This window comes from Ambystoma mexicanum, chromosome 4q (genome assembly GCF_040938575.1).
Source record: "Ambystoma mexicanum isolate Mex_15411 chromosome 4q, UKY_AmexF1_1, whole genome shotgun sequence".
Lineage (NCBI taxonomy): Eukaryota > Metazoa > Chordata > Amphibia > Caudata > Ambystomatidae > Ambystoma > Ambystoma mexicanum.
The window spans coordinates 181,661,365-181,689,314 of record NC_090928.1 but is presented as its reverse complement, the minus strand read 5'-3'; the positions used below and the strand labels follow the sequence as shown (position 1 = coordinate 181,689,314).

The window sequence follows — 27,950 nt, the reverse complement described above, 5'->3', positions numbered from 1 at the left end:
ATTTTCCGAAGCAGCAGAGCTGTGGCGATTACCCGTCATAGATGTGGAATACGTCGGAGGAACCAATCCCTTCGAAAATATATTATGGATGCCACCAGAGTGCCTAAAGTAATATGGACTTATATAAAAAGAAAGCTGAAAAACAAAATGATCATTAGTGCTAGGTGAGTAACATTATGTATATCAGTTATTTACTTTGGCAATATTGATCTAATTTGTCATGCCAATGAAGTACCTTGCATTGTCTTGTACTTACGTAATTAGCACGTACAAGCAGTGCTCAAAACACACAGGCTTCAGATAAAAAGGAAGTGCAGTCAAGCAAGGTTGTGATGAGACTGCTGAGGTTCAAGCAGTTGCCCCCCAGTAAACATACCATGTCAGGCAGCTTGATAAAAGCACACCTCGGAGGAGGTGGTGAGATCTTGTGGACAGGCAGCAGATTTCCTCCACTACCGCAAGTAAGGTCTGGCACTCAATTATTCACCTCAGCACTCTTGAAATCAACCCTGGTTACAATCTAGTTATTGCTCAATCTTAATTCAACTGCAGTGTAGCTGCACTGAGTCACCAGGCTGTAAACCATCTCACGCACGCAAGTGTAATACTACGATAGCAGAGGACATGACCATAGGCCCCCGGGTCCACTAGGACTATCCACCTCGAAGATTTCCGGGGAGGGCACACCAGGATCATCGGTTGGCACACAGCAGGTTGTGGTGCAGACACCATTATATTATACGCTGTTGCATGCAAACTATCACCCAAGCCATGACGATGGCCTATCATAATTCCTCATATGACACCACATTACGGTGCGCAGATTAAAAAAAATAAATTAGGGTGGTGGTCCTCATTATTCCAGCCGCAATAAGGCAACGTTCCAATTTGGGCATAAAAAATTGGTGGGTGCCGCTTACCTTAAGGAGGTCGAAAAGCCAGTCCTTTTGCAGCCAATCAGACCGCCCGTTTATAGGATCCCCTCGGCTGCACATCACGAATGGTTCACGGTACAGTGATGTAACACAGGCTCTACGACCAACACAGCACTCGCTCTCCACTTGCCACACGTCTGCTACACAAGATGACCGATGGCTGTGGTGCAACTCCTCTGGTAGATTTTAAAATCTAGATTACCATTCTTATGCCTGTGCTCGAAAATGCTACTCAATTAGTAGGCCTTTCATGTCACCTGCTCCCTGATCCTTTAACTTATGCTTATTTAATACATTTGTCAGAGCTGTAGAAAAAAAACTGCCATTGCGAAGTGCACCCTCTAGAACACCAAGGAGTAAGATTGCTTGTGCATAAACGCCTACAAGCAAAGACAGCATTGCAGGACTTAAAAGGTCGAGGGATGCTGGCAAACCTGCAAAAAGGTGCGATTACCCAGACTCTGGAAAATGTACATCTTCTTGACCTAAATTGTCTTATTTGCTAGAAATTGAAGACGCTGTTCTATTAATAAGCTGTGAGAATTTGGTTATTAGTGACTTCAACATATGCCAGGCCTTGGATAGCTACATGGCTATGCCAGTTCATCAGAGTGGTTGATTCGTTTCTCCTAGTCCAAGCCTGGGGTGACTATTAGGTCAAAAGGTTCAGATTGTTCAGGTCTTTGGAGGGTGCCATGCTAGGAAGTCTGTTGTGGTATCGAGAACAGCCAGGTTTTATGAGATTTTCTGAAAACAAAGTGGTCTTCCTGTGTGGGGAGTTGCATGGGCATTGAATTCCATAGCTTGGTTTGAAGGAATAAGAAGGAGGGTTCTCCCTGGAATTTCCTGATTAAGTGTGGCAGTGCTATTAAGCCTGTGTTACAAGAGCAAAGCATTCGAACCAAGGTGAAGTGGATGAACTTCTTCCTGGTGGATTCTGGGCCCTTCGGGCAAAGGCGTGGCATGCAATGCAGACGGTTTTTAATTTTATCCTGCATTTGACCAGGAGCCCATTGAGTGTTTGAAGACCCGGGTGATATAATGGTAGATCAAAATATAAGATCTGTGCAAGTCTTTCCATGGACACCAATTCTATGCCTAGGGTTAAGAAGTCCAGCTCACGGGTCTCTGTTTGCAGGATTCTACATTTATACTGCAACAACCAGAAAGAAAATAACAGAATGAGAGATGCACAAACTTAGTTCCCAAAACTTGCTGCAAAAATTCCCTGTGCTGGCGTGGGGGAAACATGCAGTATGGATAGTCTAACAATGGAACACCTGTACAGTCAAGTACAGCATTGGTACACAAAGCCAGAGCCTTGTTGCAGTGGGGCGGCCGTGAGGTTGAGAAAACCAGACTCCTTAATGCTGCACCACACGTTTGAGCACTTGGTATGCAGTGCAGCAGCCTGCCTGCAGTGCAAAATGATACAATTATGAAGTTCACCCTGTCACCCTTCCGTGGACATCAACCTACCCTTATCTGTATACATATGAACCTTCGGGCATGTGTGGGTGAGACTCAGAGCCACCACCGGCTAAAGCTGTGAAGCCCCAGGGTGGTATTAGGAGGATCCACTGTTTGCCGCCCCTGACTGGGAGATTGTGCCTTTAAGAATCGTCCTACGACGATGCCAGTTTGCGTGGCTCCTTCAGTGGAGCCACGTGTATTTATCCAACAGGAGTGAGAGAGATAAGAAACCCAAAAAGCGGGTGAAGCAGGACTGTTGCCACAGCTGGCAGGCGAACTTCAGTACCAGGACCAGTTCCACTAATACGCCCAAACATGCATATGCAAAGATAAAAGGACCCAATGTGGCGGACTAGCCTCTTCAAGACTTGCTAAGTGGGGTGGAACAGGTGGGGGCAAATCAAGGGGAAACAATGGATGCCTCACCGGGCCACCAACCCAATGCCAGAGTAATCACCATTTACAGTTGCAACTGCTAGTACAAAGCGCTGGCTAGGAGGGGAAAGAGTATGGGTCCTCATATAAACTTGGGCACGGTGAAGGCCAGTGTGGGTGTTTGGAGTAGGAGAGCAGTAAAGTGGAGAGGACAGAAGGAGGAGTAGGAAAGGGTATGGAGGGAAGAGCAGGGGCTGGGGAGTAGGAAGGAGGAGATGTGGAAAGGTCTGCAGGTACCAGAGGTTGAGGAGAGAAAGAGAACCCACTGTAGAGAAGGCAGTGAGGACAGAAGGGAAGGTGCAGGACGTTAAGTAGGTGCAAAGAGACCAGACTTTCCAGAGCTTTGTTAAGAGCTGGAAAAGCTGTTGTAGTGGCATGGGTCTGTGAGGGCCAAAGGAAAAGGGGTCAAAGAGGCATGGGAGGGTGGGAGCAGAGCAGGGTGGGGCTTAGGGGAGTTGGTGCAGACAAGCAAAGAGGTTGAAGAACCGCCAAGAATGAAGGGGAGGGACATCGAGGACAAAGTGAGAAATGTAGAGGGAGGAAGGAGAAGTGAATACAGCAAGGGTGTTATAGATTCCTTGCAGGTACAGGGCCAGTTTGAGTCAAACAGTGGTTGCCTCAGGGGAGTTGAAGGAGAAACTAGAGCATGACAGAACAGCTAGGATGTTAGCTACTGACTGCTTGAGGGACAGAGATCGGAGTTAGAGCCAGATCCCCAGGCAAGAAAAAAGTGGCAAGGAGGTACAACTTCCTTTGCCCTTCCTCTCCACAGTGAGCAACAACAGTCTCCCCCATATACTATAAGCATACCCCCAAATTGGTATTTCCTTCCGCAATTTACTGCACCCTCCTCTAGATATTAGTATAGGTGACAAGGCACCACACAACACAACAGGAAATTAAAAGCTTTTGCGGCCTCCAACCAACAAAGACCTCCCACGTATGCATTTTGGTCAAAGTCTGAGATGGTGGGCACTATTGGTGGGTAACTGCCCAAATCAAGAGAGGGTCATTACATGGGGTTATTACTGGCAGGTACAGCCAGCCCAATGGATGTATCACCATCCTTATTGCTAAGGGACTTTGTTATGGAACAAAAAAAAAAAGATACTATGGTGTACCAGGCTCCATGTCAGAGCCCCTTTCCATTTATAGGGTGGACATGAGGAACAGAAGCAGTAGTCTGGATTTAGCAAATGATAACCTCAGTTTCTAGTTTTGAATACTGAGTTGTTAGAAGGCAAGACTTCATTTAGCAAAGTACAAGCATGAAAGACCGAAGTAACCTACGAAACATTACCTGCTGAGGTCCGTTTTCTTATACAAATCCAGGGTGTTGCCGAAGTACTTATGCTGGGAATCCAGAATGCACAGGGTGGCTGCACAGGTTCCATGCTTCTGCCACTCATGTTTCCTGTAATAAAGAAGCAAAACGATTAATCAGTCACCAATAAAACACAGAATTGCCAAATGACTATGGACTCATGCAACTTTTTATAAAGCTGATCTACTAATTAAGGATGAATGGAGGGATTCCATTAAAGATAACCACTCACTGCTATTTTCTTTTAATTTACTTTCAACACCTGACACATGGGATCACAATTGCTAGGAGCCTGGTTAGTTTGACACTAACTGCTACCTGAAACCAACTGGCAGCCTATGAAAATACCCATTATGTGCTTGTCAATGTGCGTAATAGAGCATTAGGGCACACCAAGAAAACATGTAAAGTATAATGGGTCTAGCGTTTACATTTCATGTGGATGTTGGATTTGGGACCCTCGGTGCCAGGTACTCAAAAGCTGCTTTTAGCACCTGCCCATCAAGCCTTTATTTTGATCCCCCAGATCCCTGGAACAAGATATGTTCTGCAATGAGATCTCTTCTCGTTTGCAGAGCTTGCATCCTGCATCCTAAACTAATTTGAACCCCTATTCTGCAGAGCACACAGAACCTACCAGCAAGCTCTCAACTCGCTGAACTATCAGATCTGTAAGCATTTACGTGCAAAGACGGTCCTGTGAATCCTTAGCAATTGCAAAACACTTACACATTTACAGAACCAACACCAAAATCATGGTGCTAGGTAAACACACTTCAGAAACAAGCCACTCACATAGAAATGAATATACAACACTTATTGAAAGTTCATATTTAGGAAACACTTATAAGAATTGTCCATTTGAATGCAAATCCATCGAATACACAAGCATGCCTATAAACAATCATGCCTTAAACATATTGCTGACCATTCCTAGTATGTCTGAATTAATATGGAGTTTAAGTGCCTGGCATTGTGTGGAAAGTTCTCACTGTACTTTGTTCATCCCATAGAATAGTACTGGAGCCAATTATCATCCTGGAGTCGGGGTCTGGGAGTATATGGCCGGCCACAACCCATAAACCCAATCCAGGGCATGCTTGAGCGAAGGATGGGCTGAGGGACGTTACCGGCCATGTATGCATCCCGGACAAGGGGGCGATTGCTAATTGCACCCCAGGGTGCAAATCTTTTTTTTTTCCATGGGAGCCAGGCTCCACGAATATTGGCCGAGCCCAATCACGGCAAGAATTTTTTTTTTCAAAAATGACAAAAAAAGTTGGCCCCCACCCTTAGTAAATCGAAAAATTGAATTAGTCTCTTCTATTTCTATTGTAAGTGCAGAGGACTAGGTGCCGTGATCGGGACTGGGTGCCGTGATCGGAGCAGAAACCACTAGTCCAGCAATTAAATGGGGAGGGAAGAGGTGGGGAAGGGTGCATGAATTCTTAGGGGGCCAATGAGGAAACAGATGGGCATTCTGTGGCCGCCCCACAATTAAGAAAGATGGCCGCGCTAGGGGAAGGGCCTCAGGTGTCTAGGAAACACATGCGGTAACACCATTTCCCAGGTGCAAATTATACTTAAGCCTTTCTTTCCTGTGGTTGAGGGATCACAAAAGAGAAGACCACATACATGACCCATATGCCATTTATATAAATAAATGCTTATACATTGTCACAACGCATATTAAGGAAGTTTATGATTTTGTATGAAAGGCCTCCATATTGCTTTTGAAAGATGCATCTCTAATCCAATGCAAAATGCGTTTTTTCTTTTAGGGGTGGTTGACTATCCTATCGTGCTATTCTTGATCCTGTGTGCAATATTCAAAAAGAACGCACCCTTGCAAATATCAAGAACATGTTCATTGTGTTAGCCACATTAAAAGAAAGTTGATATTTACAAACAATTTTACAGGGAGTTATTTGATGCCAATTGTACTGAAAAATAGGGCCTTTAACTGGTTGAATTATCTTCAATTCATGTCTTGTTGTAATGTGCAAGAGCTAATGTGTCATGTGAAATGTGCAACAGATTACACCCTAAGACCCCAAAAAATTCAACATTGGTTGTAAAACTCTGAATAAGGATTTGTTGTAAAACTCTGAATACGGATTTGTTTAATCAGTTCATTACATGAAAAGAGAATGCATTACTTACCGTAAAAGCATTTCTGATGGTTGTATCTGCTTAGATTCACATGCTGTGCATAGGTCCGACATCCAGTGGTCACTGCGGAGTATTGCATTTTGTTTTTCGTAGTCGAAAAGGGGCGTCGACAATGCGTGTCTGAAACACTATCCCTATAGTGACGTGCCTTGTACCCACAATCCCTCACGCGTCGAGGTCCCTCTGTTTGTATTTTTTCTGCCCTGAGGGAGCCTTCTAGACGTGAGTGAGTACAGAAAAGAGAGAGAGATATATAAAGGAAGTCTATGTTCCTTCCATCCGAGCGGGGAGGAAGGGTGGGCGCATGTGAATCTAAGCAGATACAACCATCAGAAATGCTTTTACGGTAAGTAATGCATTCTCTTCTGATGTTTGTTAATCTGCTTAGAATCACATGCTGTGCATAGACTAGCGAGCAGTACCCGGAGTTGGCGGTGGGTTATGAGAAGGAACAGTACAGAAAAGGTGTCGTAATACTGCCTTGTCCCACCTGGGAGTCAGATCTAGAGTGTGTATCTAGACAGTAGTGTTTTGTAAAGGTGTGCACAGAACTCCAGGTAGCCGCTTTGCAGATGGACTCAAGGGGAACATTTGCAATGAATGCTATGGATGCCCCCGTGCCTCGAGTAGAGTGTGCTCTTGGCCTAAAGGGCAGTTCTCTCTTAGCAAGAGTATAGCAGAGAGTGATGCATTGAACAATCCATCTAGAAATAGTGGATTTTGAAACCGCATCTCCTTCTCTTCCTGCTGCCACCGAGACGAAGAACTGATTAGTCTTCCTCAATGGTCTGGTTCTTTCCATGTAGAACATGACCGCTCTGCGTACATCTAGTGTGTGCAGAGTCCTTTCTCGCAAATTGGAAGGATTTCGAAAGAACGTTGGTAGTTCTATAGATTGGTTTACGTGGAATTTAGAAATAAATTTCGGAGCAAACCTAGGGTGAGTGCGTAGAACCACCTTATCTCTGTGAACTGTAACAAAGGGGTCTAGAATAGAAAGAGCCTGAAGTTCACTTACTCTCCTGATGGAGGTGATAGCTATTAAAAAAGCAGTCTTAAGAGTGAGGTGTTTAAGAGATGCTTTGTGCATGGGTTCGAATGGAGAGCCCATGAGTCTGGTAAGTACCACATTAAGGTCCCATCCGGGAGCTGGGTCAGCTATCGGGGGGTGTATTCTCTTTACTCCCTCCATGAAGGCCTTTATAACCGGGATCCTCCACCACGACACTTTGAGTTGGGAAGTGGTGTATGCAGAAAGTGCCGCTAGGTGGACTTTAATGGAGTTAAACACTAGACCTGAATCCAAAAGGTGGGTCAGGTATAGGACCACATGTGTGGGAGAGCAGTCAATAGGGTTGATGCTTTTACTCCTGCACCATATGACAAATCTTTTCCACTTGCTAGAATAGCAGTGGCGAGTGTTCGGTTTTCTGGCTTCCCTGAGGATGTCCATGCATCTTTGCGGGAGTTGTAGATGTCCGAACTCTATGATCTCAGGAGCCAAGCTGCTAAGTTCATGTTCTGGGGGCATGGATGCAGAGTCCTGCCCTTGTCCTGAGACAGCATGTTGTACGGGCAGGGGAGTTTTACTGGGGGAGATAGAGACATCTCCATCAAGTGAGCGAACCATGGTTGTCGTGCCCACATTGGGGCCACTAGTATCATGGTCACTTGTTCCTGGTGCATCTTGTGCACCACTCTGTTGAGAAGGGGAGTCGGGGGGAAAAGCGTAAACAAATTTCCCTGACCATTGCATCGACAGACCGTTCCCCTTGGATTGGTTCTGGGGGTACCTGGAGGCGTAACTTAGGCATTGTGAGTTCTCCAGGGTTGCGAACAGGTCTATCTCTGGGAATCCCCATTGTGTGAAGACGTCGAAGACGATGTCTTCGTGCAGACGCCATTCGTACTCTTCGGGCAGGGGGAAATCTCTGCTGAGTCTGTCCGCCAGCAGATTGAGTTCCCCGGGTACATGTAGTGGAATTAGGAACATGTCCTGTTTGAGAGCCCACTTCCATATATTCTGGGCCAGTTTGGACAGGCCTGGAGAGTGGGTGCCCCCCTGCTTGTTGATGTAGTACATGGCTGTAGTGCTGTCCGTAAGGACCATTACTGTCTTGCCTTGTAGGTGTTCTTGGAAGGCTTTTAGCGCCTTGAACACCGCTAGTAGCTCCAGTAGATTGATGTGTTTGGATGCTACGTTCGGAGTCCACACTCCGTGAGCAGTCTGATGGGATAGGTGAGCCCCCCATCCTGTGAGGGATGCGTCTGTGGTTAGAGTGGCTTCCGCCGCGGGTGTGGCAAAGGGTTTCCCTTTTTCCATGTTTTCCTTTGTCCACCACCGTAGCGAGAGAACCAAGGCCTGCGAGACCACCACTAGATCCTCCCATAGTCCGCTGGCCTGACACCACTGGCTGTTGAGCCACTCTTGCATTGGGCGCATGCGCAGGCGCGCGTGAGGTACCAAATAAATACACAACGCCATCATCCCTAGCAAGCGCATTGCTTTGCGTACCGTCACCTCTCGCCCGGTCACATATTGAGGGATCTGAAACAGCATGTTTTGGACCCTCTCTTTGGAGGGGAAGACGAGGCCGTCCCTTGTTTGAATTAGAGCCCCTAGGAATTGTTTGATTTGACTGGGGTCTAAACTGGACTTCTTTTCGTTGATGGAGAAGCCCAGCTGGAACAAAAGGTCTACCGTCTTTTGGGTATTGGAGAAGCATGTTTCGTAGGAATCCCCTGTTATGAGCCAGTCGTCGAGGTAAGGGTAAACTGGGATAGACAACCTGCGCAGGTGGGCCGCTGCCACTGCCAGCACCTTCGTGAATACCCTTGGTGCTGATGCTCTACCGAAGGGTAGCACTCTGAACTGGTAGTGTTTGCCCTCTATCATGAACCTTAGGTATTTTCTGTGCGCTGGCAACATTAAAATATGAAAGTATGCATCTTTCATGTCCAATGTTGTCATGTAATCTCCCTGGGAAAGCAGTGGGATCACTTCCTGTAAGGTTACCATACGAAACTTTTGGGGTTTGATAAACTTGTTCGCTGGGCGCAGATCTAATACAGGGCGCATGGTTAGATCCTTTTTGGGTACAAGGAAGTACACTGAATAAATACCTTCCGTTACCTGAGATAGAGGCACGACCTCTATGGCTCCTTTTTCCAGCAGTTGTTGTACTTCTTGGAGAAGGATGGCAAGATGTTCCGGCGTCATGCGACGTCCCCTCGGGGGTCTGTAGGATGGGGAACTGTTGAATTCGATACAGTATCCGTGGGCTACGGTGGAAAGTACCCAACGGTCTGACGTTATCTCCTCCCATGCAGGAAGAAAGGATGTTATCCGGCCCCGACCGGTGTTGCATGGGAGGGGACGCGAATCTTCGCGTCACTTGGAGTTGTTGGGGGCTTGGGAGCCTCTGGGGGTGGATCCCCGACCTCTCCCTTTGCCCCGGCGTTGGCCTCTTTGGCTGTACTGCCCACTATTGGTCTGGTAATTGGTGGCAGGGTATTGTTGATGTTGACTTTGTTGTTGTTGCTGGCGTTGGCCACGAAAAAAGCGTTTGTTGCCATAGCCGTGTCTGGTAGTGGGCTTAGAGATCTGGTCAAGAGTCTTGATAGTGTCAAACTCTTTTTTAGCCATCTCTAGAGCTTCATCCACCGCTTTTCCGAAGAGGTTAGCGTCTTCGACAGGTTTATTTATTAAAGACGCCTGTGTCTCCGGTTTACTAGTATTAGATACTACTAGGGAATCCGGTATGGAATGTCCCCTAATGTAGAGCGGGTCTGAGGGTGAAGGAGTGAAAAGTTTTTCAATTCGCGGATTGACCCCTCTGATCAATGCGGGAGTCGACAGCGAAGGGATGATTCTTCTCTTCACTGAAGCGAGGAGGGGAATGGTCTGGCTGACCAGGGGTTTCTCTTTAATCACTCTTTCTACAAAGTCCAATTCTGGAGAGAGCTCCCCAGTGTCCAGTTCGAAATGCGCTGCTGCTCTGCGCAACAGTGCATTGAAAGTGGGCTGATCGTCAATTGGAGACGTGTTCCTAACCGGAGAATTGTCCGGAGGAGTTAGGTTTAGGACATCAGTGTCGGAATATACTGATGGGGATTGCCAGGGATGCGAAGGTCCTTCTGGGTTTTCTCCGAAGCCTTCTTCTATAATGTCTGGTCTGTCTTCCAGACATTCCTCCTGGTTCTGTCCTTCTTCATTGTCCATGAAATCATCTTCTTCCTCCAAGTATTGTTCCTCCCCAGTGAGGTCGTATACATTATGGAAGTCTGAGGCTGTGTCCTGCTGGGGATCGACTAGCCTCGGATTTTTGGCCCTGTGGTCCTCCTGAGGCCCTTCTCTAGTTCTCTTGTGAGTTTGAGAGGTCTGGGTACTCATAAACCTTTCCATCCTCTCCATACAGAGGTGGAGTCTTTCCATGGTTTCATGGGGTACCCCAGAGCGGTCTGGCGGGGGAAAAATAGAGTCATCTAGCTGGAAATGGCTCGACCTCTCCCAAAGCGTCGAGGAAAGTGTCCCGTCGCCCTCCGAAAAACCTTCAGGTGTGCCGGGTTACCCCCTGACTGAAGGGGGTAGTCCCTGCTTTTCTTCGGGCTTTTTCGGCGTGTCTTTCGACTTATGCGTAGCGCTCGACGTGTTCTTCGGCGTACGCTTCTGGGCGTCGGCTACAGCGATCCTCGCCAAGCTATCGGCGACTCGTTTGTCGGCGACTCGTTTGTCGGCGGAAGCTTGCGTTTTCGACGCTATGGGTATCGAACGCTCTACGGCGGTCTGCGCCTTCTGTTGATGCGCGCCGGCCGATGGTTTGGTGGCGGCGCCCTTATTTGCCGAAAGCCCAGTCGCTGGTCGCGGCTGCGGTTGCGAGAGGGGCTTCGAACCCAAACGGTCCGAGTAGGCCGCCGGTGGAACCTGTGTCTCCTTGGGCGCCGAAGCTCTTTTCGTCTTAGACGAAGAAGAGCCGTGGGTTGTGTGCTTATGTGAATCTTTGTGTGCGTCAGTGTCGCCGGGGTGTTCATCCCCATAAGCAGGGCGTGAGCCGAGCCCGTCGGGGCCGGGGACAGACGACGAAGCGCGCAAGCGCTCCTTAGAGGGGGTTTCGACTTCCGTAGCGGAGGTCGTGTTATCGCGTTCCTCGTCACTGTCGGTGGTAGCAGCGGCGGGTGAACCTTCGGCCTTCGACATCGCGTAGGCCGCCCACCTTTTAACCCTACGGTCTTTTAGAGTTTTAGGCTTAAGAAGCAGACAAGCCGCGCAACCTTCCTCCTTGTGATCGAGGGGCAAGCAGCGGTTACACCGTGAGTGCTTGTCCTTCCAAGTGAATTTGCCTTTACAAAGCGGGCAAAATCTAAAGGGTGTCCTCTCCATAGCCGAGGCAATAAATCGCGGTAAGCACCCCAAGGGAAAGGAAGGGGAAAGGGAAAGGCATTCTCAGAAAGACCCAGAGATGTCCCACGACCCCACTCTCCCTACTGTATATGGCCAGCGAGGCCAGGCCACGTGTTCGGCAGCGCCGAAAGATTTCCTCCGCTCGACCCTCCGTCGAAGATTTTGCTCGGCGGAGAACAGCTACAACTGCGTCGAGGGAGTGTTTATTAATATTATGAGAAGAACGACCAAAGGTCGAGGGTTGCAATGTCTCTCAAGGAGCTCCGCGTGAAGGCGACCAGAAGCTGGGCGGAAAAAAACAATCTGAGGGACCTCGACGCGTGAGGGATTGTGGGTACAACGCACGTCACTATAGGGATAGTGTTTCAGACACGCCTTGTCGACGTCCCCTTTTCGACTACGAAAAACAAAATGCAATACTCCGCAGTGACCACTGGATGTCGGACCTATGCACAGCATGTGATTCTAAGCAGATTAACAAACATCAGAAATATTTTTCCATTGTATTACATCTCGGGACGCTCATCCTTCTTCAATGCAATAGAGAAGACACCCATTTAGAATGGTCAGTCCATGATAACACAGTGTCCCCTACACATTCTTTATTTCCTTTATGTAGGTTACCATTGTAGCAAAATGCTATAAACAGAAAAGGACATCTGCATTCTAGGCTCCTGGTCGATTGTCTTTAGCCAGCATGCCTCTTGACCTTTTTACCTTCTGAACCTTCCAAGATGTTGGCTTTTTGGCTTTCCAACCAATTCAAGATATTAGCCTTCGTTTGCCATCTAGTGATTCGTCACACAGAGGATTTGCTTAATCTTTGGTCCCTTACTTAACCCGGCCCGAGACAGAATTGCCATTACCTGATGAATACTGTGACCATTCATGCTTCAGATAGGAGTGGACATAGCAAAACAATCCTGACTGGCCTACTTCACAAGGAGTCGCTGCTTCACTTCCAGTCCCGATAGGAGAAAAGACCCAAAGCCCCATTTCTGTCGCTGGCCAAGAGAACAAATGGCTATTGCTGCAACTTCAGCACTGGCCAAGTATCTAAATTATCACAAAGACTTAAAAGTAATCCTGAGAGTCATTAAATGTACCAAGAACACCACTTGTTCAGCTCCCTGAAAAACCTAACCAAACTCTGCTGGTTCCATCGGAAAGTGTTTTAATACTGCAGCCTATCTGGACAAAACCTTTTGAGGCAGACTAAGTCCCTTTTTCCGGGGAGCAACCCAATAATCAGATAGGGAGCCAAGCATTCCAGGCTTTCCATAACTATTGGGGTGCTTTGAGTGTCAAATCCAAACACGATTCATACTGTGGAAGTATATTGGCGTTCAAAACAGGTAATCAGGTAAACATTTTATATTCACTAATTTGCCTTTAAAGGTGGGAAACTAACCATAACCGCACACAGGAGATTTCAGTTTTGCGATGAACTTTGATTTAACCATCTAATGTTTTGCAGAATAAATGACAGGTTGGGACATTTGGAGTATGAGACTGTGAAAAGGTTCACTTAGAAATGATGAACAATATTTGATACCATTTATTTCAATGAAGGCTAGTAGGACTGGAGCTTTCCCAAAATGACCCCTCAGCTTGATAAAAGAATGCCATTTCAAGGGATGTCAGAGTAAAGTCAGCCTAGCTTTCTTAACATTTAGGATCTGGGGTGTTCGAATATATCTCTATAAAGCTGTTTGTTGCCTCAGTCAAAACATATCCAAAAGCACCAGCCTTCAGATTAATCCAATGAAAGAAAACATTAAAAGAAAAGTGTTTTGTAATTGCAGAAAAAGAAGGAACAAGTTACTTACCTGTAACTGTTGTTCTCCAGCATGGGTCTGGCATGGATTCACATGCTCATGAATATTCCCCGTCGTCAGGCTGGGAATCCTCGGTAAAGAAAAAACCAGTATCAGTTTCGTTTCTGATCTGTCTTTCGTAGTAATAACCAATCACTGGTCTCTGCGTCATACTGACCACAGCCAATGACTGCCCTCTACCTAAGCACCGCCTCTGGCAGCCATCTTCAGATTTGGAAGCACGTGAAGTGGCAGTATGACCAAGTGAAGAGCCGCAGAGGGGTAGGCGGGAGGGTTCGCATGTGAATCCATGCCAGACCCATGCTGGAGAACAACAGTTACAGGTAAGTAACTTGTTCCTTCTCCAGCATGGGGTCTGGCATGGATTCACATGCTCATGAATAAAGAATACATAGCAGTACACACATGCACAACCACGGGAGGTGGCAAAGGCTCAACATTAAGCATCACATCAACTCAACATTAAGCATCTTACCTCCTCACCAGGCTCACCTCAGGCGAACAGGTTGCGCAGCACTGCTTGGCCGACCCTGGACTCCTCCCTGGAATCCCGGTCGACGCAGTAGAATTTCGTGAAGGTGTGCGTCGACCTCCACGTAGCAGCCCTGCATATGTCCAGCAGGGGCACACCAGATAGGAACGCCGTGGTAGCTGCGATCGCTCTGGTGGAATGGGCTCTCGGACGGCCAGGCAGCGGTCGGTTTGCCAACCGGTGACAGTACATGATACAGCCGGAGAGCCATCTGGAGATGGAAGCCTTCGAGAGAGCCTTCCCCTGATTGACAGGTCCAAAGTTCACAAAGAGTTGTGACGTCTTCCGAAAACCTTTCGTGCGGTCCACGTAGAACTTCAGCGCTCTAGCTACATCCAGCGAGTGCAAAGTCCTCTCAGCCGGCGACGAAGGCGACGGGAAGAACACAGGTAACACCAAGGGTTCGTTGAGATGAAAGTCCGACGGTACCTTGGGCATGAAGGAGGGGTGCGTCCTGAGCACTACCCTCGTGTCGTGGAAAGTCAAGTACGGGGCCTTGCAGGAAAGGGCCTGGATCTCTCCCACTCGTCGTGCGGAGGTGATGGCCACGAGAAAAGCTGTTTTCCACGATAGAAACTTCAACGGGGCCGAGTGCAGAGGCTCGAACGGAGGTCCCATAAGTTTGGTCAGCACCACGTTGAGCTCCCACGCCGGGGCCGGAGCCTTCACCGGCGGGAACGATCTGAACAGTCCCTTCATGAACTCTTTCACCAGACGATGAGACCACAAGGACGTCCGGCCCGTGGTTCTGGTGTATCGGGAGATCGCAGCAAGATGAATCTTGATGGACGCGTGTGCCAGACCAGCTTTGGCCAGCGTCAGCAGGTACGGCAGCACTTGGGGAGCCGTAATCCGTAGAGGGTTAATCTTCTGTGCGTGGCACCAGACAGAAAACCTCTTCCATTTGTGTCCGTAGCATTTAAGAGTCGAGGACGCCCTGGCCTTTGCAAGAACCTCTCTGCAATCGGCCGGTAAGTCGTATCCTCCAAACTCTAGCGCTGCAGGAGCCAGGCCTGCAAGTTCAGCGACTTCGGGTCGTGGTGGAGGATGGCGCCTCCTTCCCTGGAGAGTAGATCCGCGTCCGCCGGCAGCTTGATTGGCGGGGACGCCGACAAGTCCAGAAGGTCCGGGAACCATATCTGCCTCGGCCACGCAGGTGCGACGAGGATCATCCTGCACCGTGACCTCTTGAGCTGGTTGACGAGCCGGATTAGCAGAGGCAAGGGAGGGAACGCGTAGAGGAACAGGCCCTCCCAGGGGAACGAGAAAGCATCGCCCATGCTCCTCGTCTGGGGAAACCTGCTGGCGAACCTCCGGCACTTGGTGTTCGTCGCCGTCGCGAACAGGTCGATCTGGGGTGTGCCCCACCGTCGGAAGAGGCGATCCACCAGATCCTGCCGTAGTTCCCACTCGTGGCACGAGCGCAGCTCCCTGCTGAGTGAGTCGGCGATGGTGTTTTTTATCCCTGCCAGATGAAACGGCACCAGAAGAATCCCTTGGGCGACGGCCCAATGCCACAGGTCCTGCGCCTCCTTGGACAGCGCTGGGGACCTGGTTCCGCCCTGTTTCCTGATGTAAAACATGGTGGTGGTGTTGTCGGTGAAGATCCTCACCACCTTGCCCTTGAGGGACGGAAGGAAGGACCTGAGGGCCCAAAACACTGCACGGAGCTCCAGGACGTTGATATGCAGGGACTTCTCCGTCGGGAGCCAGAGTCCCCTTGCGTGCAGGTTTTCGGTGTGCGCTCCCCACCCTTCTAGGGAGGCATCCGTGGTCACAGTCACCTGGTGGGCTGGGGTCTGGAAGTCCATGCCCGCCGTCAGATGCGCGCGGGTGCCCCACCACCGTATCGCTCGTCGGAAACTCTCGTCGAGCTTGATCCTTTCCTCGAAGCTGCCCGTCGTCTGGATCCAGCGCGCATCCAGGAACTCTTGCAACGGGCGCATCCGGAGCCTGCACATGGGAATGAGGTAGATGCAGGAAGACATCATCCCGAGGAGGGACTTGATGGACCTCACCTTGGCCGCGTCGGCCACCAACATCCGTTGCACCTTGCCCAGGATGGTCCTGGTCCTCTCCTCCGACGGGGAGGCCAGAAGGGACACTGTGTCGAGCCTCGCTCCCAGAAACAGTGCGACTTGCGCGGGCACCAGGTGGGATTTGGCGTAGTTCACGGAGAATCCCAGGTCCGTGAGGAGTTGGACGGTCCTTGCCGTGTGGACCACGGCGAGCTCCCTCGTCTTGGCGCGGATGAGCCAGTCGTCCAGGTAGGGGTAGACGTGAATCCCCTCGCGGCGCAGCTGCGCCGCCACCGGTGCGAGGCACTTGGTGAAAACCCTGGGTGCCGACCGCAGTCCGAAGGGAAGGGCTTTGAACTGGTAATGACGCCCTTGGACCACGAATCTGAGGAATTTTCGGTGCCCCTTTAGGATGGGAATGTGGAAGTAGGCATCCTCCAAATCCAACGACGATAGGAAGTCTCCTTCCTCCAGCTGACCCAGGACGTGCTGGAGGGTGACCATCCGGAACTTCTGCGCCTTGATGAACCTGTTCAGGCGTCGCAGGTCCAGGATGGGGCGCCATCCTCCCGTCTTCTTCTTCACGAGGAAGTAACGCGAGTAGACTCCGGAGCCCCGAAGCCTCTTTGGGACGAGTTCGATGGCGCCCTTTCTGAGCATCGCCTTTACCTCCAGGAGAAGTTGAGGGACGTGAAGTTCTTTCCTGGCCACGGGGGGGACGCGCGGGCACCTTCTTTGAAACTCGAGCGCGTGGCCCCGGGCCAGGGCGTCCAGCACCCAACGGTCGGTGGAGATGGACTCCCACACGCTGACGAAGCCCGCCAGCCGGCCTCCCACCGGGGTGCTTCGGTGGGGGCCCGACCCCACGGCCGGTTCAATCCTGCTTGGACGCGGCCTTGCCGCCTTGGCCTCCTTGGCGACGACGGCGGGGTCCGCCAGACTTGCCTCGTCCTCTGTAGGCCTCTTGCGACGACGAGCGGGCCGCTTGACGGTAGGAAGCGAAACCGCCGCCGGAACCTTTGGAGGCGCCCTTGCCTCCGCCGCTCCGAAAGGGCGTCCGCCGTTGCTGCAGTACTCCAAGGGCCCGGGCCGTCTCAGTATCCGCCTTGATGGCCTGAAGGGAATCGTCCACTGTCTTCCCAAACAGGTTGTTCCCGTCGAAGGGCATGTCCAGGACCCTGGTCTGGACGTCCTGCCGAAAGTCCGTAGCCTTGAGCCATCCGCGACGTCGAAGGCAAACGCCGTTGCCCATCTGGCGGAACCCAGTGTCGGCGATGTCCGTCGCCACGGTGATGGCGTGGTCCGAGGCCACCTCACCTTCCTGCAGGATCTCAAGGGCCTCCGCCCTCTTGTCGTCCGGCAGAAAATCCAGCAGGGGAGCTATCTTGTACCAGAGTTCCCTGTCGTAGCGGGCCACGATAGCCAAGGCGTTGGCCGCTTTAATCGTCGTCGCCGCCGACGAGATGACTCTGCGCCCCATGGCATCCAATTTCTTTCCCTCGCCGTCCGGCGGGGAAGTCGACGTGGAGGCCGCACCCCCCCCCGCTTTCTTCCTGGCTGCCGCGGAGACGACGGAGTCCGGGGTAGGCTGCGCCCGGAGGCATAGGGGGGCCGAGTCCGGGACCCGGTACTTTTTCTCGTACCGGTCTCTTTTCGCTGGCGTCGTGGAAGGGTTCTTGAGGAGGGAAAGGCCCTCATCCCAAATGTCGTCCAACAGAGGCACTGCGAGGACCGTCTTCCTCTTGGTCTCGCGCCGTTGGGAAGGAAGCCTTCCTTTTTCTTCTCCTCAGGGCAGAGTTGGAAAAGCTCGGATGCCCTGGCGATCATTGAGTGGAACGATCCAATCTCGTCGGGCGGAGAAGCCCTGGTGGGAGGCGACGACGGAAAATCCTCGTCGTATGCCTCGTCGTCCGTACCCGTCGCTGCCGTGTCAGTCCCCGTATCATCCCCTCGGGTGGACGGGGAGGAGGGCTGGACGGGGCGCGACGGTTGAAAAGGAGGCGGTGGATGAATCCTTCTTTTCTTGGTAGGGGGAACACCAGAAGGTCCCGGTTCTGGATCCCCCGACGGGAGAGGTTCCTCCGTCGGTAACGGTAGTCTCGTCCTTATCTCGGAGCATAAGGACTGTATAGCCAACAAAATGGCCGCTGAGTTGTCTTGCGGCGCTGGCAGAGGGGAATCCGACGGGCGAGCAGGGGCCCCGTCGGTATCCTCGACGATGTCGTCGTCGTCACCTGCGTCGGGGCCCATTCCGACGGGCTGGTCTTGTTCCACGCCTAGGCCGTGGCTTAAGACCTCGATCAGTTCCTCTTCTGAGGTTGAGGCCGAATCTACGCCGACGCCCTGCCCCCCCTTCTTCCCCACGGAGGGTTTCACGGGGGTCCTATCGATGGGCACGAAAGAAGACTCCCTCCGAGGAGGCAGGGAGATTCTGGGCCCCGAGGCCGCCACCACTGGTGCAGCCTCCACAGGCTGGGCCAGGGCCGCCGCGACCGTTTCGATAGAGGGCTTGGTCGAATGGATCAAGGCCTTCACCACCTTAGGTGCGCTCACCGCCTTATCCTTGAGGGAGGGGGCACTGCCACGCTCCTCCTCTGCCTTAGAGCTCGACCGGGGTCTCTCCAGGAGCTTCGCCGGGTGCTCGGCCTTCCTCTTACCCGACCCAGAGCGTTGGCTCGTGGTTGATGGTGCCGGGGAGGGTGCGCCCTGCCTGGCGCCCGTAGAGCCCGACCGTTCGGCGCTCCCGGTGCCAGCGGACTCGCGGTGCTTGGCCTTATGTTGGGCCCCCGTCGCCGGGGCGCCCTCAAAGGTCTTAGAAGACCGCTCAGATTTCTTCTTCTTCTCGCCAGACGGGCTCTTACCCTCCAGCCAGCTGGCGAGACGTTGATGGCGGTCCTTCATGGTCCGTTCCGACATGTTGCCGCAAAACGCACAGTCCTTCTCCACGTGCGTCTTGTCCCCATGAAGGCAGTAAAGGCAGAAAGAGTGTTCGTCCTCCTTGAAGACGTTCTGCAGCTGGCATCCAGGGCAGGCCCTGAACAGCTTTCCGGGCGTCGAGCTTCCCTTCTCCTGGGCCATCTCCGAGACCGGGCCTGAGAAGCTTCTGGAGTCCTCCGAAGCGTAGCTCGACGAAATCTTCACCCTTGAGGGGCACAGATGAATCCGACACGGGTCCCCGTTGATCGGATGTAGGATCGGTGGAGCTTGAGGCTCTTTTGACCGAAAGAATCGAAGTTTTTGTGAAAAAGCGCGAAAAAATAGCACTAACGCTCGAGAGCAATAGCACGAGGATCCCAACACATGAACGTGCGGTAAAAATCTGAAGATGGCTGCCAGAGGCGGTGCTTAGGTAGAGGGCAGTCATTGGCTGTGGTCAGTATGACGCAGAGACCAGTGATTGGTTATTACTACGAAAGACAGATCAGAAACGAAACTGATACTGGTTTTTTCTTTACCGAGGATTCCCAGCCTGACGACGGGGAATATTCATGAGCATGTGAATCCATGCCAGACCCCATGCTGGAGAAACCTGCATACAAATTGGTTCATCCAGGTTGTCTGAATGAAATGATAACTGAGAGACATGCATTCAATGTGAGTTGAGTTTTAGTGCAAATAGTTTTCTTACAATGTATAGGAATCAGGATCGTTATTCTGCATATACTTGATTGATTTCATCTGTCTTTTTCATAGTGCTACTGCTAAATTAATTGTGTCTTTATACTCTCCATCTAATTATTGAAAAGGCATTTTCTCTAGTAGGTGACGTCTGAAGTTATCAAACACGCAGCAGGGTCTGGTAAATTACACATTTAGTTCAGGACAGGTATATAAATATACATATGCACCATTGTTTATGTTTTTATTAAGAAAGTAGTGTTTTCATTTTAGATTGAAACTTTTTACACTCCATTTCATGACACATTCCTCATTGTAACAACAATGTATATACAATTTTAAGAGGGTATAAATTATATAACTCTAAATCAGTTTGTATAACACCACATCCTCTAGTCTAGACAAAAAAACCACAAGCATATTCATGGTCTTATCCTTATAACATAGAAAGGTCTCACGGTTCTATCAAGTCTGGGACTTGAGATGAAAATCAAATGCCCCTACACAACTTAGCATACTGAAGTGTAAGAATCTAGAAGGTAGCATGCCAAATAACCCTATTCAATACCATTATTTTGATGGGCAGTTGCATATCCAAAACTGTGATAAGAGCAGATGCGTAGACAGGGAAGGGCCTGCGCGGCAAGGCCCAATCAAAATCTGTTTAGGCCCACTCAGCAGCGCTGTGTGGGCATTTACAGATGTTAATGCAACTGTGGTGGGCCCAAATACATTAGATTTAGGCGCCACTGGTTGAACAATCCTGGCTATGCCTCTGGATAAGAGAACCAAGTCTTGGGTGTGTGACGGAAGAAGTGCCCCAAAGTTAAAATTGGGCAACAAGTTCATTCACATCACTATAGCTACACCAGTTACTTCTACACACCTGAAACAAAAATATTGGTCCGTCCTGTATTACTCTAGACACAGACATTCTGACATGCAAGATAGGGTTTTATTTAATAGACTGCCCTGGGAGATCGTTTAATTAGGTTTAATTTCACATCAAAACATTTGTATCTTTCCACATTATAACAATTATTTTTCTGTAGGTCTGCATACAGAATTGTATAAAGCAATTGCATGACAAATTTGAAATCTAAAAATGGTGACAAAGTCAGATGCGCCTTGGTAGTGATCACAATAAGAAGAATGGACTTTGCTCAGTCTAGTCACAGGCAAAGAAAGCAGCCGGGCTAGAGATCAGGCTTCTATTATGGCTGCATGATGTATTATTGTTGGCAAAGACTGCAAAACACCCCTAAAGTTGACCATTGATGGACAATGGAAATGCAATAGCTGCCCGTCACCCCATGACTCAATTTAGAGGCGAGCGGAAGGAGGCATTGTTTTTCCTGATTTAGGGATGAGCATCATCCTGCTGATAATAGCTCCATTTCCACTTCCACCTCCCTACTGCCTACGCAAAGTAGAGCCGCGAAGAGGACAGCCACGCTTCTGAGCCAACACGTTTCTGGGTCATGAGATATAGGGTCCAGAGAACCATCATCATGATAGGGAACCTAAGATACTTTTCAGGATGATCAGTATGACCAGGGTGGTGACGTCTTCTGAGGGATCAGGTAGCTTAAAGTCCAGAAGAGGTAGGGTGGGCCAAAAGGGACTGAAGCCTAGAAGACTTGCATGGCCTACGGCCCTCCTCTAAGGAATGAAACAGTTTAAGAATTACATCAAATCAATCCAGCCTCCTTAGTCATGCATTCTTCAAACCTTTCCCTAGTCCATGAGGTAGTGTCTTGGGTTTCTGAGAGTGGAAAGGCTTACTCTGCCTGAACAGGGCCTTTGGATCACTGAAAGGAATGTGACAAAGGAGAGGAGGTCTGTGTATAATATGGGGGCAGAGAAGAGGGTTTCTGGGGGCCAGAACCATATGAAATAGCCTTAGTGTGATGTCCCTCAATTTAGGGCGAGTTTTGGTCAAAGAAGCACGTTTCAACATGTCCTTCGAAGCATCAGAAACCGGCACCAAAACTTTAGGGCCGGCACCCTGAGTAGCGGTGTACTTGGAACCATGCACCACATGCAACGGCAGAGACGCAGCGGGCCCTGAAGCCTGGGGTTCAGCAGGCCCTGCCGAAACTTTTGATCGGCCGGCGGGTGCCGGAGGCCTTTTCGACAATATTGTCGAAAGAGGGAGAGAGGTTGTGTGTTTAGCCTTGGTGTGAGACTCTGCCCTTGTCGCCAGGGAGGGGCTTCCATGTAGCAGTGCGTTCGGCATGCCTAGTGGGGTTAGGGATGGGCTGTGGGAGTCCGACTCCACAACAATGTCTTCGGCCTCTGAACTGGAGCCGTGGCTTCTAGAGGAATCCTCGTCCGAGGCACCAGCGGGAGAAAGACTCGGACTGCATGGCATAGGCCTCCCACCGCTTTGTGCACCTTTAAGCGTTTTGGGCCTAAAGAGTCGACAGGCTTTGCAACGCTGCTCGTCAGGGTCATAAGGCAGACATTTATTACACTCCCTACGAGTGTCCTTCCACAGAAACTTCCCGTTACAGGAAGGGCAACATTTAAATTGAGTTGTCTCCATTGGCGAGTGAAAACAGAGCAGCAAGACAAGGGAAAGAAGAGAAGAGAAAGGAAAGAAAATGCATTCTGTAAAGAGAGGTCGAGAATAAGGGTCCCCATTCTCCCTAATGTAAAGGCTGAAGTCTGCAGGTGAAGGCCATCTGCAACCACTGAAAAGTCAATCGAAGGATTGCAGGCGACAATGGGAACAGTCGTCAAAGTAGTCAGAGATGCGCTGGTAAACAGCAATAATTCTCGTCAACACAAGCGACCAACTAGAATGGCGGGATAAAACAATCTGGGGGACGTTGGCTCATGGGTACACTACACGTTACGATAGGCATAGTGTTACAGGCATGCCCAGGTCTACGTCCTTTTTTGATCTTCGATAAGAAGATGCAATACTCTGCGATTACCACTAAATGTTGGGACTATATGCACAGCATACGACCCTAAGCAGATTCACAAGCATCAGAAAATGTATTTCCTCGCTCATATGAGACTGAGATGTAGCAACATGGTTTCCCTGGTATGAAGAGGCCATCTTTCCTGCTATAATTTAGTGTGTCCAGCTAGGGGGGCTTGAGTTACTAAGTGTGCCTACCCTATGGAATTAGTATCTCTAAGGGTTATGAGCATCGCCCTTTCGCTCTGCTGGTCACTGGTCGGGTAGTGCGGGTGTTTTCATGAACAGTCTCTCTGTGATTATGCATAGTACATACGCAATGGGGGTGTGAATATCCCTGTGACTACTCCCTTCGGGAGCATGGCCTATCTGTAGGTGTAGTGGGGGTGAGCATTGCAGAGACTTGTCCTTGCCTTAGGGTGGAGACCCAGTGAGCGCAGTCTGGGGATCCTTTGATTACCTCCTCCATGCCCACCATGGCACCCAGCCACCATGACCACCCTGCTACGGTTTTCAAGTTTAGGTATGCACACTGTAAAAAAAAAAAAAATTACATTGATTTTTATTGACGCTTTGGAAAGAATATAAGGGTCACAGCATGCACCAAAACACTTTGGAGGGTGTGTAGTGGGAGGGGGGGTGGTGGGAGAGAAGCAGAGCCTGTAGTTGAAACTGGCATGCATGATCATGACATATAATATTTGATGGGGTTTCATAGTCTGGTAGTACGAGTCAAAGGGCGGAGTCGTCAAACTTTTGACTAGTCAAAGTGCAGAGGGTAGGTTATTCATCATGGAAGTCAAGTTAGCTGTGCCAGAAACCCTTGACAGTATCCTCGTCATCCTTTGGCTTGAATCACAGTCTCTCAAGACAGAGACAAGGGCATCTAGTTCGGACATCCCTTATTTGCCATGCTTATTGAGAGAAATGTGCTTTTCAGAGTATTTTGTGGATGGCCTTTTTGATTAAGATTTAAATATTGAAAGGCGGTGAGAAGTTAAATATCTGCTCTGCTTGACATTACCATGGGTATGTAGGGTTTTGTGCTCAGCTTGCATCAGGGCATGAATGAATAGATTTAAATGAACATTAACTGTTTTGTTGCACCTTGCTTTAGAGCAGAGAGACAAGCCTGAGGGATTGTCATTGAGCTTAAACCGACAAAAAGATATGTGGTTAGAGGTTGGAGGAAATCGAGGGATGGGCGCATGAGGAAAGAGATGGAGTTCAAATGGTCCCTGTAGATGGGGCACTACTGTTCTTGGCACTGGAATGTGGTTGAAGGGAGGTGGGTGGGGGTATGCAGTTATCGTTATTATCGAGGAAATTGTGAAACCTAATTTGGTGGTCTGGTTGTCCTTTATTTCTATATGCTGCATGCTAATGTTTTAAAAAGAAAAAGCTTGAACCTCAAACAAGTGGCCGTTATTCCATAGCTGAATGAAGTTTTACTTTCAATGTAGAGGGAACTGCGCTTTCTCTGCCAGACTATTCAATAATAGTTCCTCTTCTGATTTTCAGCCTATTACTGCAACAAGCATTACTGTTGTGCAAGACATCCGACCACATCACAACCCAATCAGCAATTTACAGAGAAGACGACGGAGATTATACCCAGTGGTCATCACATCCCTGACACATTTCCTCAGAGGCATGCGATGTCTGGGTTCAGATACCAACTCTGCACAAATCTGCATGACTCATCCCTGACATAGGATTAGCTGCATGCTTCCCCGCCCCCCCACACCCCCACCGCCATTGACGGCAGGAAGGAACACTAAATGCCTGTAAATTAAATTCATGCAGGCCTACCATCCAAATCCACAGTGAAACAATGGGGCAACAGCTGCATGAACACCATTAAGGCAGGAGCAAATGAAAGCAAACAAAAACTCGAATTACAAGGTACGGGCGCCCTTCTGCGAGAACGAACACGGCTTAATGGCCTTTTCTATGTGTAGGTGCCCACTCGAGAGTCTGCAGCCACATTATCTCACTGTACCTTTCACAAAGGAGAAATATCCATTTACATATCAGTCTTTGTCCCGCCCACTTGATCTGTCCAGCACCGAAATGCTAGGCAATCCTCCTTTGAACAAGAGTACCAACGGCAACCCCAGACACGTGTTTCGGCCTAGTCGGACCTCATCAGTGAGATGGAGCTGTGCCTCTCTCAGCACAGTGAGCAAGGGGTCCACATCTGGATAACCCTAGGTAACTTAGGGTGACCAACCCCAAGTTCCTTAAATATAGAAAAAGAGCTACAGGTGCCCCTCTGCAAGAACAAACACTCTTGTTGAGAGGAGATTTACCTAGCATTTCGGTGCTGGACTGCCTTTGGCTAGGACAAAGACTGATATGCAAATGGACATTTCTCCTCTGCATTAACGGCAGTGAGCTAAAGCGTGGTTGAGACTCTCCCGGGGGCCATCCACCCAAGAACAGGTTAACAGGCTGCGTTTGTGCCGGTAGGAGGACTTCCAGGCCTTCTTTTGCATATAAACTATAAAGGCTCCCTAAATCACCACTAGACTTCCTTTTGACTTGCCCGCTTTAAACAAGAGTACAACGTGGGCCACTAATTACAATGTACTCAGTTTAGTACTGAAAGGTAATGCCTTAACACTGTACCAAAAACGTCAGTATCATTTAGTGTCAGAGGAATAATAATTTGCAAATCCCACTGGAAACCCTCTCCTACCTTTTTTGAATTCACCACCTCTACTATAGCTCCGCCTCACTCAGTTCACATCATCTCCAATCATTGCCCTCTGGGTCCCACTGGACCATTCTTTGATGATCTTGGGTAACTCCTTGATTCTCTTTTCACTAAGCATTACCTCATTCCCTTTGGTGACTAACCTTCCCTTTCCAACCACTTCTCAGAGAACTCAACTTAATTATGTTCTTAGTGACCACGCTCTCCATCCATCTATAACCTACCTACCCATACAGGGGGTAACGCTTTGGATCTATTATTCATCTAAACCTCTCTCTCTAATACTACGGTCACACCAGCACTCTGATCAGTCAATTGTTTCCACCACCATCTTTATTCCACCCTCTGACTTATCCTTACTACTTGCCTCACCTATCACTAAAAGGACATTTGAACCTTTTGCCATTCCTCCCTTTCTCTGACCACCAACACTGCCTTCTCCAGGTTCTAATCCCTACTGTGTGACTCATTCTCCTCTCACTTTCCACAGCTTACTTTCACCACCAAGTCTAAGCATCCACAACCATGGGTCACACCATTCATACACTCGCACCGCACAGACATGCGCTGACTGCTGCACAAAGATGTGTACCCACTCACATGAGGACCTGCAACTCTACCTCTCTGCCCTAAACTCTCTCAAGTCCTCTCTTGACAGAGCGTAAAAGGGAATTCTACCCAAACCTTATTGACTCTCAAACCATCCTCGCTGGCTACAGGACGCACTCAACACACTCTACCTAAATTTATGACTATCAACTCCACTCTGATAGCAAATGACCTAGCTGAATACTCTGCTGTAAACATTTCCAAAATTAGAGACTCTCTTTTCTCACACTCCCTCCCCCTACATTCTACACTCTAGGTCTACCATCATCCTCTGCCTCCATCTCACACTTTAGTCACACTAATGCAGAAGAAGTCCTATCGCTACTGATGAAGGATAACCCTTCTTGTGCTCCATCAGACCTGCTTGCTCATCAAATAGTCAACCCCATAGCCCATTTAGTGGGCGTTCTTAGTGTCCACTCACCTTGCAGAACTCTTTGACCCGTCATTCGACTCGGCTTGCTTTACCTCCATTTAAAAAAAGTGAAGGTTCATCACTCAAATAAAAAGCAAGGGGCTGACCCGGACCTACTGGCTAACTCGCCCTTTGTCGCTCTGTCCACTCCACTCTAAAGTGCTCAAATAGGTTGTGTTTAACAGTCTTACCGATTTCTTATACAAGCTAACATTTCAGCTCCTGAAACTCCACAGAAACTGCTCTTATGGGTGTCCAACTTCATTGCCTCTGCTAAGCACTGCAACCTATCCTCTATCCCAATTCTCCTTGACCTGTCTGAAAGGGGCCCTTAGGGGACCCTGACGTCTATGGAAACAAGGCGGGTCACCACACACGATAGTGACGCCAGACACAAGGTTGTATTCCCAAAGCTAGGGTTGGCCAACTCGGTCTCACGCCCCGCGACGTGTATCTCTAGACCTCGAGGGACGCAAGAGAGTTAATTACGTACATCAGTTACATATATACAAAATGCTTATCAAACAATCAGCTATGACATGTTTAACACCCCCCTTTATTGGGTTTCTTTGAACTTGGTGTGATGATGGACATCTCCGACCACTATGACACCTTCAAATATCTATTCTAGTAACAATTTGCAATTTATGAGTGCGAAGGCATCTTTCGGTTATTGAATAGAACACGGCGCTTCTGTTCTTGGAAGCGAACTACATACGGGGGGGGGTAGTTGAATTCCGGACCTTGCTATCTATCAGGTGCTATTCGCGTCCTGGGAGCCGACATGCTCTAGCGGGCTCAGCAAAGGGGGGCCGTTAGAAAAGCATAATTCAAGCCTTTAGCGGTATTATTCTAACATATTCTACCATATAACGAGACTGGCTGGCAGCTGTGAAATGATTAAATGCCCTGCAGCTCTGCTTCAAGGCTACATAAAGGAGGGAGCCGGGCATTCTTCCTGGCGCTGCCTACGTTTGTGTTTCAGTGAACTCTTGTTATCCTCACGGCCCTGCGGCCTTGTCCTTTTCACATACAGACAACAATGTTTCACAGTCGAGCAGTGTAAGCAGAAAATATACTGCGAAGCAATAGGAACAGAAAGCAATGAGCAATGGTTAGAAAACAAAATGGCGATTCTTGTTACATCAAAATGGTCGTTCATTGGCAAACTCGAAAACCTATATTCTGTCGTATCATGCATGAGACGGTTGGCCCACGGCCACCAAAATGCGTTTGCGGTCTCAAAGTAGAGGTATCCATATTTCTAGACTGACAAACCCTCCTTTGGCCGTATGCCAAACGTCTCATATATTTATTGAAACCTCCTCTAGTGATGATGAATCTGAAGTACTTATGTCTGAGTTTTGCATGCTATTCTGGACATCATTGTCTTCATCAATATCTATTGCCATCAACTCTTTTATTGCTCTCATCTCATTTGGGTCTGGGCTAGTTCGATCATGAAGTTGTTTTATCTTTGTCATCATATGCATGCATCCTTTCGTACATCCCTCAGTTACCTCTGCGCA

The 27,950-nt window shown here is 49.2% G+C and overlaps 1 protein-coding gene across 2 annotated transcripts in view; it reads right to left on the bottom strand.

The window, feature by feature from the left end:
- The window catches only part of RNASET2 (ribonuclease T2), a 522,081-nt gene that overhangs the window by 144,594 nt on the left and 349,537 nt on the right, over window positions 1–27,950 (bottom strand). For both annotated transcript variants that reach the window (XM_069607702.1, XM_069607703.1), the window contains one exon: window positions 4,144–4,257. In XM_069607702.1, the coding sequence (XP_069463803.1) occupies window positions 4,144–4,257 (114 nt within the window). The remainder of the gene's footprint in view (window positions 1–4,143; window positions 4,258–27,950) is intronic.